Source organism: Phalacrocorax carbo, chromosome 26, assembly GCF_963921805.1.
Source record: "Phalacrocorax carbo chromosome 26, bPhaCar2.1, whole genome shotgun sequence".
Lineage (NCBI taxonomy): Eukaryota > Metazoa > Chordata > Aves > Suliformes > Phalacrocoracidae > Phalacrocorax > Phalacrocorax carbo.
This window is the reverse complement of record NC_087538.1, coordinates 4,295,772-4,310,742: the sequence shown is the minus strand read 5'-3', so window position 1 is coordinate 4,310,742 and position 14,971 is coordinate 4,295,772. Positions and strand designations below refer to the sequence as shown.

General features: G+C 70.3%; 2 protein-coding genes across 5 annotated transcripts; both read left to right on the top strand.

Moving 5' to 3' along the window:
• Positions 1-182: 182 nt before the first annotated feature.
• On the top strand, positions 183-6,858 carry ZBTB22 (zinc finger and BTB domain containing 22). 4 transcript variants are annotated; one of them, XM_064473887.1, is made up of 3 exons: positions 183-303; positions 4,436-6,289; positions 6,419-6,858. In XM_064473887.1, the coding sequence occupies exon 2, from the start codon at positions 4,460-4,462 to the stop codon at positions 5,927-5,929; it is 1,470 nt and encodes a 489-aa protein (XP_064329957.1). In that variant the 5' UTR covers positions 183-303; positions 4,436-4,459; the 3' UTR covers positions 5,930-6,289; positions 6,419-6,858. The 4 variants fall into 4 exon arrangements, with proteins under 4 accessions (XP_064329957.1, XP_064329954.1, XP_064329956.1 ...); XM_064473884.1 differs by lacking the exon at positions 183-303 and adding an exon at positions 3,357-3,382 and having other exon boundaries at positions 3,448-6,289; XM_064473886.1 differs by lacking the exon at positions 183-303 and adding an exon at positions 3,405-4,164 and having other exon boundaries at positions 4,198-6,289.
• A 553-nt stretch (positions 6,859-7,411) lies between these two features.
• Positions 7,412-14,373, top strand: TAPBP (TAP binding protein). Its single transcript, XM_064473805.1, is given in 10 exon segments — positions 7,412-7,526; positions 8,360-8,569; positions 9,099-9,193; positions 9,195-9,354; positions 10,331-10,675; positions 11,543-11,695; positions 11,855-12,040; positions 12,764-12,838; positions 14,159-14,184; positions 14,278-14,373. Coding segments are annotated over 10 exon segments (1,350 nt in total). The 5' UTR covers positions 7,412-7,438; the 3' UTR covers positions 14,290-14,373.
• The last annotated feature ends 598 nt before the right edge of the window (positions 14,374-14,971 follow it).

Below are 14,971 nucleotides of genomic sequence, written 5' to 3'. Positions count from 1 at the left end.
TAAGAGCCGCGGCCACGCCCCCTCCCGCCTGGGCGGGGCCGGAGGAGCGGGGGGGCGGGGCCTGGCGGCTCGGCGCGCCTGCGCAGCAGCGCCCAGCCCGGGGCGGTGGTGACGCGGGCGGGGGGCGGGGCCGGGCGGGTTTAAAGGGGCCGCGGCGGCTTTTTGGGGGGGGTGGGGGGGGGGCGGGAGGGAGGAGGGGGGCTGCGGGCCCTTTAAGGCGGGCGGGGGCGTGGCCGGGCGGGGGGGCGGGGCGGGGGGAAGCGCCAAGATGGCGGCGGCGGCGCCCTGAGCCCCCGAGCGCGGGTGAGCGGGGGGGGCGGGGCGGGGGCGGGGCTATAGGGGGCGGGGGGGGGCCTATAGGGGGCGGGGGGGGCTATGGGCGGGGGGGGGTGTCGGGGCGGGGGGGGGGCCGGGGGGGCGGGAGGCGGGGTGTGGGGGCTATAGGGGCTATAGGGGGCGGGGGCTGTAGGGGGGGCTATAGGGGCCGGGGTGCGGGGGCTGTAGGGGGGCGTGTAGGGACCGGGGGTTTGTGGGGGGCCTATAGGGGCCGGGGCTGGGAGAGGCGGGGTACGGGGGCTATAGGGGGCTGTGGGGGGTCTTTAGGGGAGCCCGTAGGGGCAGGAGCTATAGGGGTCGGGGTACGGGGGCTATGGGGGGCGTGTAGGGGCCGGCGGGGGGGGGGGGGGCTATAGGGGAGCCTGTGGGGGCAGGAGCTATAGGGGTCGGGGTACGGGGGCTGTGGGGGGCGTGTAGGGGCCGGCGGGGGGGGGGGGGGCTATAGGGGAGCCTGTGGGGGCAGGAGCTATAGGGGTCGGGGTACGGGGGCTATGGGGGGCGTGTAGGGGCCGGCGGGGGGGGGGGGGCTATAGGGGAGCCTGTGGGGGCAGGAGCTATAGGGGTCGGGGTACGGGGGCTATGGGGGGCGTGTAGGGGCCGGCGGTGGGGGGGGGGTTATAGGGGAGCCTGTAGGGGCAGGAGCTATAGGGGTCGGGGTATAGGGGCTATGGGGGGGCATGTGGGGGCTGCAGGTATAGGTGTGTGGGTATAGGGGAGGCTATAGGGGTCGGGGGTATAGGGGCTACGGGGGGGGCTGTAGGGGCCAGGGCTATAGGGGCTGGGGTACGGAGGCTATAGGGGGCATGTAAGGGATATAGGGGGTGTGTAAGGGAGCCCATAGGGGCAGGAGCTATATGGGTCGGGGTCCAGGGGCTGTAGGGGAGCCTGTAGGGGCCGGGGCTGTGGGAGTTGGGGTATGGGGGCTATAGGGGGGCTGTAGGGGAGCCTGTAGGGGCTGGGGGTATGGGGGGTGAGGGGTGTAGGGGGAGCTATAGGGGTCCGGGGATGTAGGGATGAGGGGACAGGGCCAGGGGGGGTAGAGGGGAGCCTATAGGGGCAGGAGCTATAGGGGTCAGGGTATAGGGGCTGTAGGGGGGTGTTTAGGGGCTGGGAAGTCAGGGTATGGGGGCTATAGGCGGTGTGTAGGGGATCCCGTAGGGGTGTGTGGGTACAGGGGAGTCCATAGGGGCCCAGGGGTATAGGCGTCGGGGGGGTGGGTATAGGGGTCCGCGTATAGGGGGGCCTCTAGGCGTCGGGGCCGTGGGAGTTGGGGTATGGGAGCTATAGGGGGGTATGGGAGCTATAGGGGGAGTTTAGGGGAGCCTGTAGGGGCTGGGGGTAGAGGGGCTATAGGGGTTGTGGGGGTGTAGGGAAGCCTATAGGGGCAGGAGCTATAGGGATCAGGGTATAGGGGCTATAGGGGGCAGGGGGAGTGTATAGGGGCTGGGGCAGGGGGCATAATGGCTATAGGGGGAGTGTAGGGGCTGGGGGTACACGGCTGTGGGGGCATAGGGGCTATAGGGGGTGGGGGGAGTCTATAGGGGCTGGGGCTATAGGTGGGGGGGATATAGGGGCTATAGGGGCTCTCGAGGGCATATAGAGGCTGGGGCTATAGAAGCATATAGGGGGCCAGGGCTGTAGGGGTTGGGAGTGGGGGGGCGTCTATAGGGAGCGGAGCTATAGGGGGTGTGGATGTAGAGGGGCTGGGGCTATAGGGGTGTGGGGAGCCTATAGGGGCTGGGGCTATAGGGGCCACGGGGTACATGGGGTGGGGAGCCTGTATGGGGTGTATAGGGGAGGTGCTGGGGGGAGGGGTTGGCTGGGGTTATAGGGGATGTAGGGGCTGTGTAGGGGCTGGGGCTATGGCGGGGGGCCTATAGGGGCTGGGGGCTATAGGGTAAGGGGGGCATATGGGGGGCTGGGGGCTTATAGGGGCTGGGGCTGTAGGGTAAGGGGGGGCGTATGGGGGGCTGGGGGCCTATAGGGGTTGGGGCTATAGGGTAAGGGGGCGTATGGGGACTGGGGGCCTATAGGGGCTGGGGCTGTAGGGTAAGGGGGGGCCGTAATGGGGGGCTGGGGGCCTATAGGGGCTGGGGCTATGGGGGGGGAGCTATAGGGGCTGGGGCTATAGGGTAAGGGGGGGGGTGTATGGGGGGCTGGGGGCTTATAGGGGCTGGGGCTATAGGGTAAAGGGGGGCATATGGGGGCTGGGGGCTTATAGGGGCTGGGGCTATAGGGTAAGGGGGAGGCGTATGGGGGGCTGGGGGGCCTATAGGGGCTGGGGCTATAGGGTAAGGCGGGGGCGTATGGGGGGCTGGGGGCCTATAGGGGCTGGGGCTATAGGGTAAGGCGGGGGTGTATGGGGGGCTGGGGGCTTACAGGGGCTGGGGCTGTAGGGTAAGGTGGGGGCATATGGGGGGCTGGGGCTATAGGGTTAAAGGGGGGCATATGGGGGGCTGGGGGCCTATAGGGGCTGGGGCTATAGGGTAAGATGGGGGCATTTAAGGGCTGGGGGCGAATGGGGGTGAGGGTGTGTAGGGGCGGGGGCTATAGGGTAAGGGGTTGCATATGGAGGGCTGGGGGGCCTACAGGGGCTGGGGCTATAGGGTAAGGGGTGCATATGGGGGGCTGGGGGTGAATGGGGGTGGGGTGTGTAGGGGCTGGGGCTATAGGATAAGGGGTGCATATGGGGGGGCTGGGGGTGAATGGGGGTGGGGTGTGTAGGGGCTGGGGCTATAGGGTAAGGGGGTGCATATGGAGGGCTGGGGGCCTACAGGGGCTGGGGCTATAGGGTAAGGGGTGCATATGAGGGCTGGGGGCGAATGGGGGTGGGGTGTGTAGGGGCTGGGGCTATAGGGTAAGGGGTGCATATGGGGGGCTGGGGGCGAATGGGGGTGGGGTGTGTAGGGGCAGGGCTTTAGGGGCCCAGACGGAGGGGGGTGGGGAAGGGGGGGGTGCAGGGGCTCTATAGGGAACTCTATAGGGGCTCTATAGGGGCGGGGGGAGCTGAGCCGCCACCTGGGCCGAGTTCTGGGGGTTGGTGACGGTTTGGGGCCAAACTGAGGGGTTTTGGGGACAATTTGGGGCAAAAGTAAGAATTTTTGGTGACAGGTTGGGGCAAAATTGAGGGTTTTCCCATAACATTTGGGGCAAAATTAAGAGGTTTTGGTGACAAGTTTGGGCAAAATTGTGGGGTTTCAGTGACAAATTGGGACAGAATTAAGGGGTTTTGATCAATTTGGAGCAGAATCACGAGGATTTTGGGAGAATTTGGGTCAAAACTGAGGGGATTTTGTGAGAATTTGGGGCAAAACTGAGTGGATTTGGTGACAAGTTGGGTCAAAGTTGTTTTGTTGAGACATTTGGACAAGACTGAGGGGATTTTGTCACATTTTGGGGCAAAACTGAGGGGTTTTGTGACAATTTGGGGCAAAACTGAGGGGATTTGGTGAGAATTTGGGGTAAAACTGAGGGGATTTGGTGACAAGTTGGGCCAAAGTTAAGTTTTGTTGACAATTTGGGGCAAAACTGAGGGGTTTTGTGACCATTTGGGGCAAAACTGAGTGGATTTGGTGAGAATTTGGGGCAAAACTGAGGGGATTTGGTGAGAATTTGGGGTAAAACTGAGGGGATTTGGTGACAAGTTGGGCCAAAGTTAAGTTTTGTTGACAATTTGGGGCAAAACTGAGGGGTTTTGTGACCATTTGGGGCAAAACTGAGTGGATTTGGTGAGAATTTGGGGCAAAACTGAGGGGATTTGGTGAGAATTTGGGGCAAAACTGAGGGGATTTGGTGACAGGTTGGGTCAAAGTTAAGTTTTGTTGAAAAGTTTGGGGCAAAATTAAGGGGTTTTGTTGAAAGTTTGGGGCAAAACTGAGGGGATTTGGTGACAGGTTGGGCCAGAGCTGAGTTTTGTTGACAAGTTTGGGCAAAACGGAGGCGTTTGGTGATAGTTTGGGTCAGAATCGATGGGATTCGGTCACAGGTTGGGGCAGAGTTGGGTTGTGGTGCCCGAGCCGGGGGGTCGGCGGGTGGGCGCCGGTCCCGGTGGAGGCCTCGGCCTCTCCCGGGGCTCCCGGTCTCTAACCGCCCCCCCCAGGAGCGTCGCCGCCGGGGCAGCGCCATGGAGGCCTCGTGCGGCGGCGGCGGCGGCGGCGGCCTCGTCCACGTCGACTTCCCGGAAATCACCAGCGCCTTGTTGGCCAACCTCAACCAACAACGCGTCGAGGGAAAACTCTGCGACATCTCCATCCACGTCCAGGGCCGGGTTTTCCGCGCCCACCGCGCCGTCTTGGCCGCCTCCTCGCCGTATTTCCACGACCAAGTGCTCCTGAAGAACATGACCTCCATCGTCCTCCCCAGCGTGATGGATCCCGGCGCCTTCGAGACCGTCTTGGGCTCGGCCTACACCGGGCGCCTCTCCATGGCTCCCGAGGAGATCGTGAATTTTTTAACGGTGGGCAGCGTCCTCCAGATGTGGCACATCGTGGACAAGTGTACCGAGCTCCTCAAGGAAGGACGGGCCGCCCCGGCGCCGCCGGGGCCTTCCTCCTCCTCCTCTTCGTCGTCGTCCTCCTCCTCCTCCTCCCTCCGCGCCCACTCCAGCCGCACCAGCGACAACCAGTCCCCCAGCAGCAGCAATTACTTCAGCCCCCGCGACGGCGCCGAGGGGTCGGAACCCCCCAAATACGCGCCTCGGGGGGTCCCCGAGGAGGGGGGGAAGGGAGGACCCGGCGACCTGCTGGAGGGGGAGGAAGGCAGCGAGGACGGCGACGGCGGCCGGCGACCCCTCTACGTCCAACCCAGCATCGTCCCGCAGAAGCAATGGGTCTACGTCAAGCAGGAATGGCTGCAGGAGGATCTCGTCCTCACCTGCGAGGAAGACGAGGACCCCGTGGAAGGCCCCGCCCGGGCGGGGGAAGGCGCCCCCCGCCTCGCCGCCCCCCGCGTGGCCGCCCCGAAACTGGAAGAGCAAGTGAATTTTTGCGAATCCTCCGAGGATTTCCCGTCGCCTTACGAGAGCTTGGAAGACGCCGCCGGCGCCTCGTCGCCGCCCTTCCCTCCCCGCCCCCTCCTCCCCATGGACATGCAAGGCAACCAAATCTTAGTGTTCCCGCCCCAAAGCGCCGTGGAGCACGGCGCCGTCCAGCTGGCGGCGGCGGCGGCCGACGGCAACAAGATTTTCATGTGTCACTGCGGCAAAGCCTTCTCGCACAAGAGCATGCGGGACCGGCACGTCAACATGCACCTCAACCTCCGCCCCTTCGACTGCCCCGTCTGCAACAAGAAGTTCAAGATGAAGCACCACCTCACGGAGCACATGAAGACCCACACGGGCCTCAAGCCCTACCAGTGCGACGTCTGCGCCAAGAAGTTCATGTGGCGCGACAGCTTCGTCCGCCACCGCGGCCACTGCGAGAGGCGGCACCGCCCCGCCCCGCCCGCCGCCCCGCCCGACGCCCCGCCCCTCCTCGCCCCGCCGACCAAGGAAGGGCCCGGCGGGGGAGGGGAAGGCGACTGGGGGACCTTACGGGAGGGCGGGGCGGCACCGCGGGGGGAGGCGGGGTTCGGCGGCGGCGGCGGGAAGGGGTGAGGCGGGGGGAGGGGGGAGGGGGGTGGGGGAGGGGAGGGGGGCGGGTGTCGTGCGCGGCCGGGCGGGGCTCGGTTGGGTGGCTGACGTCACGCCTGGGCCCTTGGGTGACGTCACATCATGTGGGACCTTAGGTGACGTCACGCCTGGGCCCTGGGGTGACGTCACATGATGTGGCCCCTTGGGTGACGTCATGCCTGGGCCCTGGGGTGACGTCACATGATGTGGCCCCTTGGGTGACGTCATGCACTGGGCCCTTGGGTGATGTCACATGATGTGGCCCCTTGGGTGACGTCATGCCTGGGCCCTGGGGTGACGTCACATGATGTGGCCCCTTGGGTGACGTCACGCCTGGGCCCTTGGGTGATGTCACATGATGTGGCCCCTTGGGTGACGTCATGCCTGGGCCCTGGGGTGACGTCACATGATGTGGCCCCTTGGGTGACGTCATGCCTGGGCCCTGGGGTGACGTCACATAATGTGGCCCCTTAGGTGACGTCACGCCTGGGCCCTGGGGTGACGTCACATGATCCAGGCCCTTGGGTGATGTCACGCCTGGGCCCTTGGGTGACATCACATGATCCAGGCCCTTGGGTGACGTCACGCCTGGGCCCTGGGGGTGACGTCACATGATGTGGGACCTTGGGTGATGTCACATGATCCAGGCCCTTGGCTGACGTCACATGATGTGGGACCTTGGGTGACGTCACATCATCCGGGCCCTTGGGTGACGTCACACCCAGATGTGAGGGTCCCCGCCCCACCCGGGTCCCTGGGTTCCACCTCCCCCCCCCCCCCCCCCCCCCACCCGGGACCCCTCCCCCGAAGCCACATGTGCCCCACTGGCCTCCCCCGGGTCTGTCCGTCCGTCTGTCCGTGCCCCGCCCCCCCCCCCCACCCGGGCTGGACACCAGGGCCCCCCCGGGAGCCCCCCCCCCGTCGGTGTTGGTGTGTGTGTGTGAACGACCGGTGCTGAGCTGGGAGCTGTCACCCCTCCCCCACCCCCCCACAGACCCCCCTCCCCCATCACCCCCCCCATCCCCCCTCCCCATCCCCCCTCCTCCCCCATCACACCCCTCCCCCCATCACCCCTCCCCCCCCCGTCACCCCACGGTACGACTGGAGCACCCGGACCCCTGGGTGCCCCCCCACCCCCACCCCGCCCCCCCCGCCGTGTCAGGGCCGGGGGGTTCCGTGTCGCCCCTCCCCCCCCGCCCCTCCCCCCCCTTTTGTAATTTGAGTCGATTCGTGGCGCTTTTTTTTTTTTTTTTTTTTTTTTTTTAAAAACGTCGATGAACCGTGACCGGCTCGCGCTGATGGGCGGGGCCGGGCGGGGCGAGGGGCGGGGCGCGGGGCGGGGCGCGGGGCGGGGCGAGGGGCCGGGCGGGGCCGGGCGGGGCGGGGCCGGGCGGGGCGAGCGGCGGGGCCGGGCCGGGGGGCGGGTGGAGGGCAGGGCGGGGGGGCGGGGCAGGGCGAGGGGGCGGGGCAGGGCGAGGGGCCGGGGGCGGGGCGATGGGCCGGGGCGGGGCGGGGGGCGGGGCCGGGAAGCGAAAGCGAAAGCGTTGGGGGCCGATGGCAGCGCTGGGGCTGGTGCTGGCGGGTGAGAGCGGGGGGACCCCCGGGACCCCCCCCAAACCTGGGACCCCCCAAAGCTGGGACCCCCCCCGGACCCTCCCCGGGACCCCCAAACCTGGGACCCCCCCCAAACCTGGGACCCTCCCCGGGACCCCAAACCTGGGACCCCCCCCAAACCTGGGACCCCCCCAAACCTGGGAACCCCCAAACCTGGGACCCCCCCGGGACCCCCAAACCTGGGACCCCCCCAAAGTTGGGACCCTCTCCGGGACCCCCAAAGCTGGGACCCTCCCCGGGACCCCAAACCTGGGACCCCCCAAACCTGGGACCCCCCCGGGACCCCCAAACCTGGGACCCCCCCCAAAGTTGGGACCCCCCCAAACCTGGGACCCCCCCGGGACCCCCAAACCTCGGACCCCCCCAAAGTTGGGACCCCCCCAAACCTGGGAACCCCCAAACCTGGGACCCCCCCCGGGACCCCCGAAAGCTGGGACCCCCCCCGGGATCCCCTGGGACCCCCATCCCCGGGACCTGCCACCCTCGGGACCCCCGATCCCCCCCCAACGACACCCCACCCCACCCCTGGGACCCCCAATTCCGAGATTCCCCCCCCCCTTCTCGGGGCCCCCAACCCCGGGACCCCCCCCCCTCGGGGACCCCCAAAACCTGGCACCGCCCCCCTTCGGCCCATCCGCCCCCAGGCCCCCCAACCCAAGGACCCCACCCCGATCCCACTCCCCTCCCCCCGTCGGGACCCCCCAACCCTGCCCCCCCCTTGGACCCCCAACCCCGGGAGCAGCCCCCCCCTTGGGGACCCCCCCTTGGCCCCCCCCCCCACTGACGCCGCCCCCCCCCCAGGGCTCTGCCTGGCGGTGGGGGGAGGGGCGGACGTGGGGCGCCCCCCGCGGCCCCTCCCCCCCCTGCGCTGCACCCTGCTGGGGGCCGAGGGGGGAGGGGTGCTGCCGGGGGCCCTGAGCGCGCGCCCCGCCCTGCTGCGCCTGCGGGGGGGCGCCGACCCCCCCCCGGACCCCGACCCCCACCCTGATGACGTCATCTTCGATGTCACCGGTACGTCCCCGAGGTGTCCCCTCCCCCCCCCGCCCGAACCAGGGGCCTTGTCAGCCCCCCTCCTGCCCCACACTTGGGGGTCAGCTCCCTCCTGCCCCACATTTGGGGGTCAGCCCCCTCCTGCCCCACACTTGGGGGTCAGCTCCCTCCTGCCCCACATTTGGGCGTCAGCCCCCCTCCTGCCCCACACTTGGGGGTCAGCTCCCTCCTGCCCCACACTTGGGGGTCAGCTCCCTCCTGCCCCACATTTGGGGGTCAGCCCCCTCCTGCCCCACACTTGGGGGTCAGCCCCCTCCTTCCCCACACGTGTGGGTCAGCCCCCTGCTCCACACATGGGGGTCATCCCCCCCACCCCACACGTGGGGGTCAGCACCCCCGGACCCACACGTGGGGGTCAGCACCCCCGGACCCACACGTGGGGGCCAGCACCCTCCTGCCTCACACATGGGGGCCAGCACCCTCCTGCCCCACACGGGGGTCAGCCCCCCCCGCCCCACACGTGGGGGTCAGCGCCCGCCTGTCCCCGCAGACCCCTGGGACACCCTGGCCGAGGCTTGGGGCACCCCCGAGTCGCCCCCCAAGTGCGAGCTGAGCCCCACGGTGCCGGCGTCCACCCCCCCCCGCCTGGGCCCCCGCCCTCGTGCCCGACGCCCGCAGCCCCCCCACCCTGGGGGGCGCCTGGTGGGTGGTGACGCTGGGGACCCCCAGCTACGGCGTCACCGCCCTGCTGCAGGGCCGGCCACGCCCCGGCCACGCCCCGGCCACGCCCGTCACGCCTGTCAACGGTAAGGTGGGGGGGGCCGGGGGTGGGAGGGGGGGCCTGTGGGTCTCACGGCCCCACATGTGCCCCCCCCAAATTCCCCCACATCCCCCCCCGTGCCCCCCAACCCCTCCCACCCCCCCATCCCCCTGAATCCCCCCATATCCCCACCCCCCCCACCCCACAAATTCCCCCGTGGGACCCACACACACACCCCCCCTTGCCCCACATCCCCCCATAACCCCACCCCTCACACCCCCCACCCCCCATCGTCCCCCCACTTCCCCCCAGCCCATGTCCCCCCACCCCTACACCCTTCCCCCACCCATCCCCCACCCATCTCCCTGCTTCCTCCTCCCCACCCCCACTCCTACCCAGCCCCCACCCATCTCCCTGCATCCCCCACCCATCCCCATCCCCCACCCATCTCCCCATCCCCCATCTCCCCCATCCCCCACCCCACCCATCTCCCACCCATCTCCCTGCATCCCCCACCCCACCCGTCTCCCCCATCCCCCACCCCACCCATCCCCTGCCACCTCCCACCCATCCCCCACCCATCCCCTGCCACCTCCCACCCATCCCCCACCCATCCCCCCATCCCCCACCCCCATCCGTCCCCCATCCCCCACCCATCCCCCCCACCCCCCATCGCCCACCCCACCCATCCCCCACCCATCCCCCCCACCCCCCATCGCCCACCCCACCCATCCCCCACCCATCCCCCACCCCCACTCCACCCATCCCCCACCCATCTCCCCATCCCCCACCCCACCCATCCCCCACCTATCCCCCACCCCCATCCCACCCATCCCCCACCCATCCCCCATCCCCCACCCATCTCCCCACCCCCACCCCACCCATCCCCCACCCATCTCCCCATCCCCCACCCCCACCCCACCCATCCCCCCATCCCCCACCCCCCACCGCCCCCCCCACCCCCCACCGCCCCCCCCCGCCCCCGCCGTGCCCCCGCCCCCAGCCGCGCCCCTCCCCCGCAGTGACCCTGGCCGTGTTCTCCCCCGCCCCGGCGCTGGGGGCCCCCCCGGGGGCGCCCCTGGAGCTGCCCTGCGCCTTCGCGGCCCCGCCCGGCCCCTTCGCCCTCGAGTGGCGCCACCAGCACCGCGGGCGCGGCCGCCGCCTCCTGGCCTACGACGCCGCCGCCGGCCGCGCCCCGCTGGCCACGCCCGGGGCGGAGCTGCTGCTGGGCGGGGCGCCGGGCGGGGCCGTCCGCGCCGTCACGCTGCGCCTCGCCCCCCTGGCCGTCGCCCACCGCGGCACCTTCGTCTGCTCCGTCTTCCTCCCCCACGGCCACGCCCAGCAGCTCCTGCACGTCAGCGTCCTGGGTGGGTGCCCCGCCCCGCCCTGCCCCGCCCCGCCCCGCCCCGCCCTGCCCTTCCCCCACCCCCCCGTATGGCACCGGGAGGGGGGGATGGGAACCGGGGAGGGGGATGGGGATGGGGAGGGGGGGATGGGGGGGGGGGGGTCAGTGGAGGACCGGCTCGTATGGGCCATATGGGACCAGTCCGTGATCCTATATGGACCCCATATGGGGGGGGGAGCAGGTCCCAGTGTCCCCCAGCGCCCCTATGGGGGGGAGGGTGGGGCGGGGAGGGTTATAGGGGGCTGAGCCATATGGGACCAGTCCGTGATCCTATATGGACCCCATATGGGGGGGGAGGGTGGGGGGAGGAGCAGGTCCCAGCACCCCCAGCGCCCCTATGGGGGGAGGGTGGGGCGGGGAGGGTTATAGGGGGCTGAGCCATATGGGACCGGGCCGTATGGGACCAGTCCGTGATCCTATATGGACCCCATATGGGGGGGGGAGGGTGGGGGGAGGAGCAGGTCCCAGCACCCCCAGCGCCCCTATGGGGGGAGGGTTATAGGGGGACTGCGCCATATGGGACCGGGCTATATGGGCCCTATGGGGCCAGTCCATGATCCTATATGGACCCCATATGGGGGGAGGAGCAGGTCCCAGCACCCCCAGTGCCCCTATGGGGGGGAAGGTGGGGCAGGGAGGGTTATAGGGGGGCTGAGCCATATGGGTCCGGGCCATATGGGCCATATGGGGCCAGTCCGTGATCCTATATGGACCCCATATGGGGGGGAGGAGCAGGTCCCAGCACCCCCAGCGCCCCTATGGGGGGGGAGGGTTATAGGGGGACTGGGCCATACGGGACCGGCCCGTGATGCCCCCCGCGCCCCCCCAGCGCCCCCCACGGTGACGCTGAGCCCCAGCCCGCTGGTGGTGGCGCCGGGGGCGGCGGCCGAGGTGCGCTGCGACGCCGCCGCCTTCTTCCCGCTGGACGTGACGGTGCGGTGGTGGCGCCGGGCGGCCTCGTCACCGCCGGCCTCGTCACCGCCGGCCTCGTCACCGCCGGCCTCGTCACCATCGGCCTCGTCACCGTCGGCCTCGTCACCGCCGGCCTCGTCACCATCGGCCTCGTCACCGCCGGCCTCGTCACCGCCGGCCTCGTCACCGCCGGCCTCGTCACCATCGGCCTCGTCACCGTCGTCCCTCGGGGACGCCCTGGCGGGGACGTGGAGCTCGGGCCACCGGCGCCGCCCCGACGGCACCTACAGCCGCAGCACCGGCGCCCGCCTGGGCCCCGCCCGCCTCCGGCACCACGGCGACGTCGTCACCTGCGAGGTCACCCACCGCGCCCTGGCGGCCCCCCGGCGCCTGGCGCTGCGGCTGCGCGTGGCCGGTGAGGGCGGGGCGGGGCGGGGCGGGGCGGGGCGGGGGGCATCCCGGGGCGGGACACGGTGGGGGCTGGGGGCACCGGGGATGTGGTTGGGGACATCAAGGGACACTGGGGACGTGGTGGGGAGGGGCTGGGGGGCACCGCGGTGGGGGTTGGGGACACCAGGGACATGGTTGAGGACCCCAAGGGACACTGGGACATGGTTGGGGACCCCAAGGGACACTGGGGACATGGTTGAGGACCCCAAGGGACACTGGGACATGGTTGGGGACACCGGGGACGTGGTGGGGAGGGGCTGGGGGGCACCGCGGTGGGGGTTGGGGACACCGGGGACATGGTTGAGGACCCCAAGGGACACTGGGACATGGTTGGGGACCCCAAGGGACACTGGGACATGGTTGGGGACCCCAAGGGACACTGGGGACATGGTTGGGGACCCCAAGGGACACTGGGACATGGTTGGGGACACCAGGGACGTGGTGGGGAGGGGCTGGGGGGCACCGCGGTGGGGGCTGGGGACATCGGGGGGGGCTACGGTGCCGGTTGGGGACATGGTTGGGGACCCCAAAGGGGACCAGGGTGGGGGTTGGGGACACCAAGGGGGGCCACGGTGGGGGTTGGGGACCCCAAGACCATGGTTGGGGACATCAAGGGACGCTGGGGACGCCGGGGGGGGGCGGGTGGGGGACGCGGGGGCGGGGCCTGAGGGGCGCCGTGTCCCCCCAGGCGCGGAGGGGCCGGGGACGGAGGACGCGGTGGCGCTTTTCCTGGTGGCCTTTGTGCTGGGCGGGCTCTGGCGCGGTGAGTGCTGGCACCCGGGCACCCAGTGTCACCCGGGCACCCCGTCACCCAGTGTCACCCGGGCACCCACTGGCACCCGGGCACCCCGTCACCCGCTGGCACCCCGTCACCCAGTGTCACCCGGGCACCCACTGGCACCCGGGCACCCCGTCACCCGCTGGCACCCCGTCACCCAGTGTCACCCGGGCACCCACTGGCACCCGGGCACCCCGTCACCCGCTGGCACCCGCTGGCACCCCGTCACCCAGTGTCACCCGGGCACCCACTGGCACCCGGGCACCCCGTCACCCGCTGGCACCCCGTCACCCAGTGTCACCCGGGCACCCACTGGCACCCGGGCACCCCGTCACCCGCTGGCACCCCGTCACCCAGTGTCACCCGGGCACCCACTGGCACCCGGGCACCCCGTCACCCGCTGGCACCCGCTGGCACCCCCGTCACCCAGTGTCACCCGGGCACCCCGTCACCCGCTGGCACCCGCTGGCACCCCGTCACCCAGTGTCACCCGGGCACCCGCTGGCACCCGGGCACCCCGTCACCCGCTGGCACCCGCTGGCACCCCGTCACCCAGTGTCACCCGGGCACCCGCTGGTACCCGGGCACCCCATCACCCAGTGTCACCCGGGCACCCGCTGGCACCCGCTGGCACCCCGTCACCCGCTGGCACCCGGGCACCCCGTCACCCGCTGGCACCCCGTCACCCGCTGGCACCCCGTCACCCGCTGGCACCCGGGGTCACCCTGTCACCCGCTGTCACCTGCTGGCACCCGGGCACCCTGTCACCCGCTGGCACCCACTGGCACCCTGTGTCACCTGGGCACCCCGTCACCCGCTGTCACCCCGTCACCCGGGCACCCCGTCACCCGCTGGCACCCCGTCACCCTATACCTGTCACCCCGTCACCCGCTGTCACCCGGGCACACCGTCACCCACTGTCACCCCGTCACCCGGTGTCACCCGAGCACCCCGTCACCCCCTGTCACCCCGTCACCCGCTGTCACCCGGGCACCATTGTGCTGCCACCCTATCACCGTGTCACCAGTCACTGTCACCCAGTGTCACCCTGACCCTGTGTCACCCAGTGTCACCCAGTGTCACCGTGTCACCCTGTCCCTGTGTCACCCAGTGTCACCCAGTGTCACCGTGTCACCCTGTCCCTGTGTCACCCAGTGTCACCCCATCACTGTCACCCAGTCATTGTGTCACCCCTCATTGTCACCCTGTCCCATGACCCTGTCCCTGTGTCACCCAGTGTCACCCCGTCCCCGTGTCCCCGCCCCCGGCGGTGGCACCCCCTGACCCTCCCCCTCTATCCCGCAGGCCTGCGCCCGGACCAGCAGCACAAGGTACTGCCCCAGTGCTCCCAGTGCCCCCCCGGGGCGCCCCCCAGTGCCCCCAGTGCCCCCCCGGGCGCCCCCTCACACCCCCCTCCCCCGCAGAGCTCGGCCTGACGACGACGTTGGAGCCCCCGGAGCCAATAAACCAGTGCTTGGCCCAGGCAGTGCTGGTGGTGCTGGTGTGTCCCCAGTGCTCCCAGTGCCCCCAGTGCCCCCTGTGCCCCCAGTGCTCCCAGTGCCCCCAGTGCCCCCAGTGCCCCCAGTGCCCCCAGTGCCCCCTGTGCCCCCAGTGCTCCCAGTGTCCCCAGTGCTCCCAGTGCCCCCAGTGCTCCCAGTGCTCCCAGTGCCCCCAGTGCCCCCAGTGCCCCCTGTGCCCCCAGTGCTCCCAGTGTCCCCAGTGCTCCCAGTGCCCCCAGTGCTCCCAGTGCTCCCAGTGCCCCCAGTGCCCCCAGTGCCCCCTGTGCCCCCAGTGCTCCCAGTGCTCCCAGTGCCCCCAGTGCCCCCAGTGCCCCCTGTGCCCCCAGTGCTCCCAGTGTCCCCAGTGCTCCCAGTGCCCCCAGTGCTCCCAGTGCTCCCAGTGCCCCCAGTGCCCCCAGTGCCCCCTGTGCCCCCAGTGTCCCCAGTGCTCCCAGTGCCCCCAGTGCCCCCAGTGCTCCCAGTGCCCCCAGTGCCCCCAGTGCCCCCTGTGCCCCCAGTGCCCCCAGTGCCCCCAGTGCCCCCAGTGCCCCCAGTGCCCCCTGTGCCCCCAGTGCTCCCAGTGTCCCCAGTGCTCCCAGTGCCCCCAGTGCTCCCAGTG

Coding starts and splice junctions, on each gene's coding strand:
- ZBTB22 (XM_064473887.1), top strand. CDS start 4,460: ATGGAGGCCTCGTGCGGCGGCGGCGGCGGCGGCGGCCTCGTCCACGTC.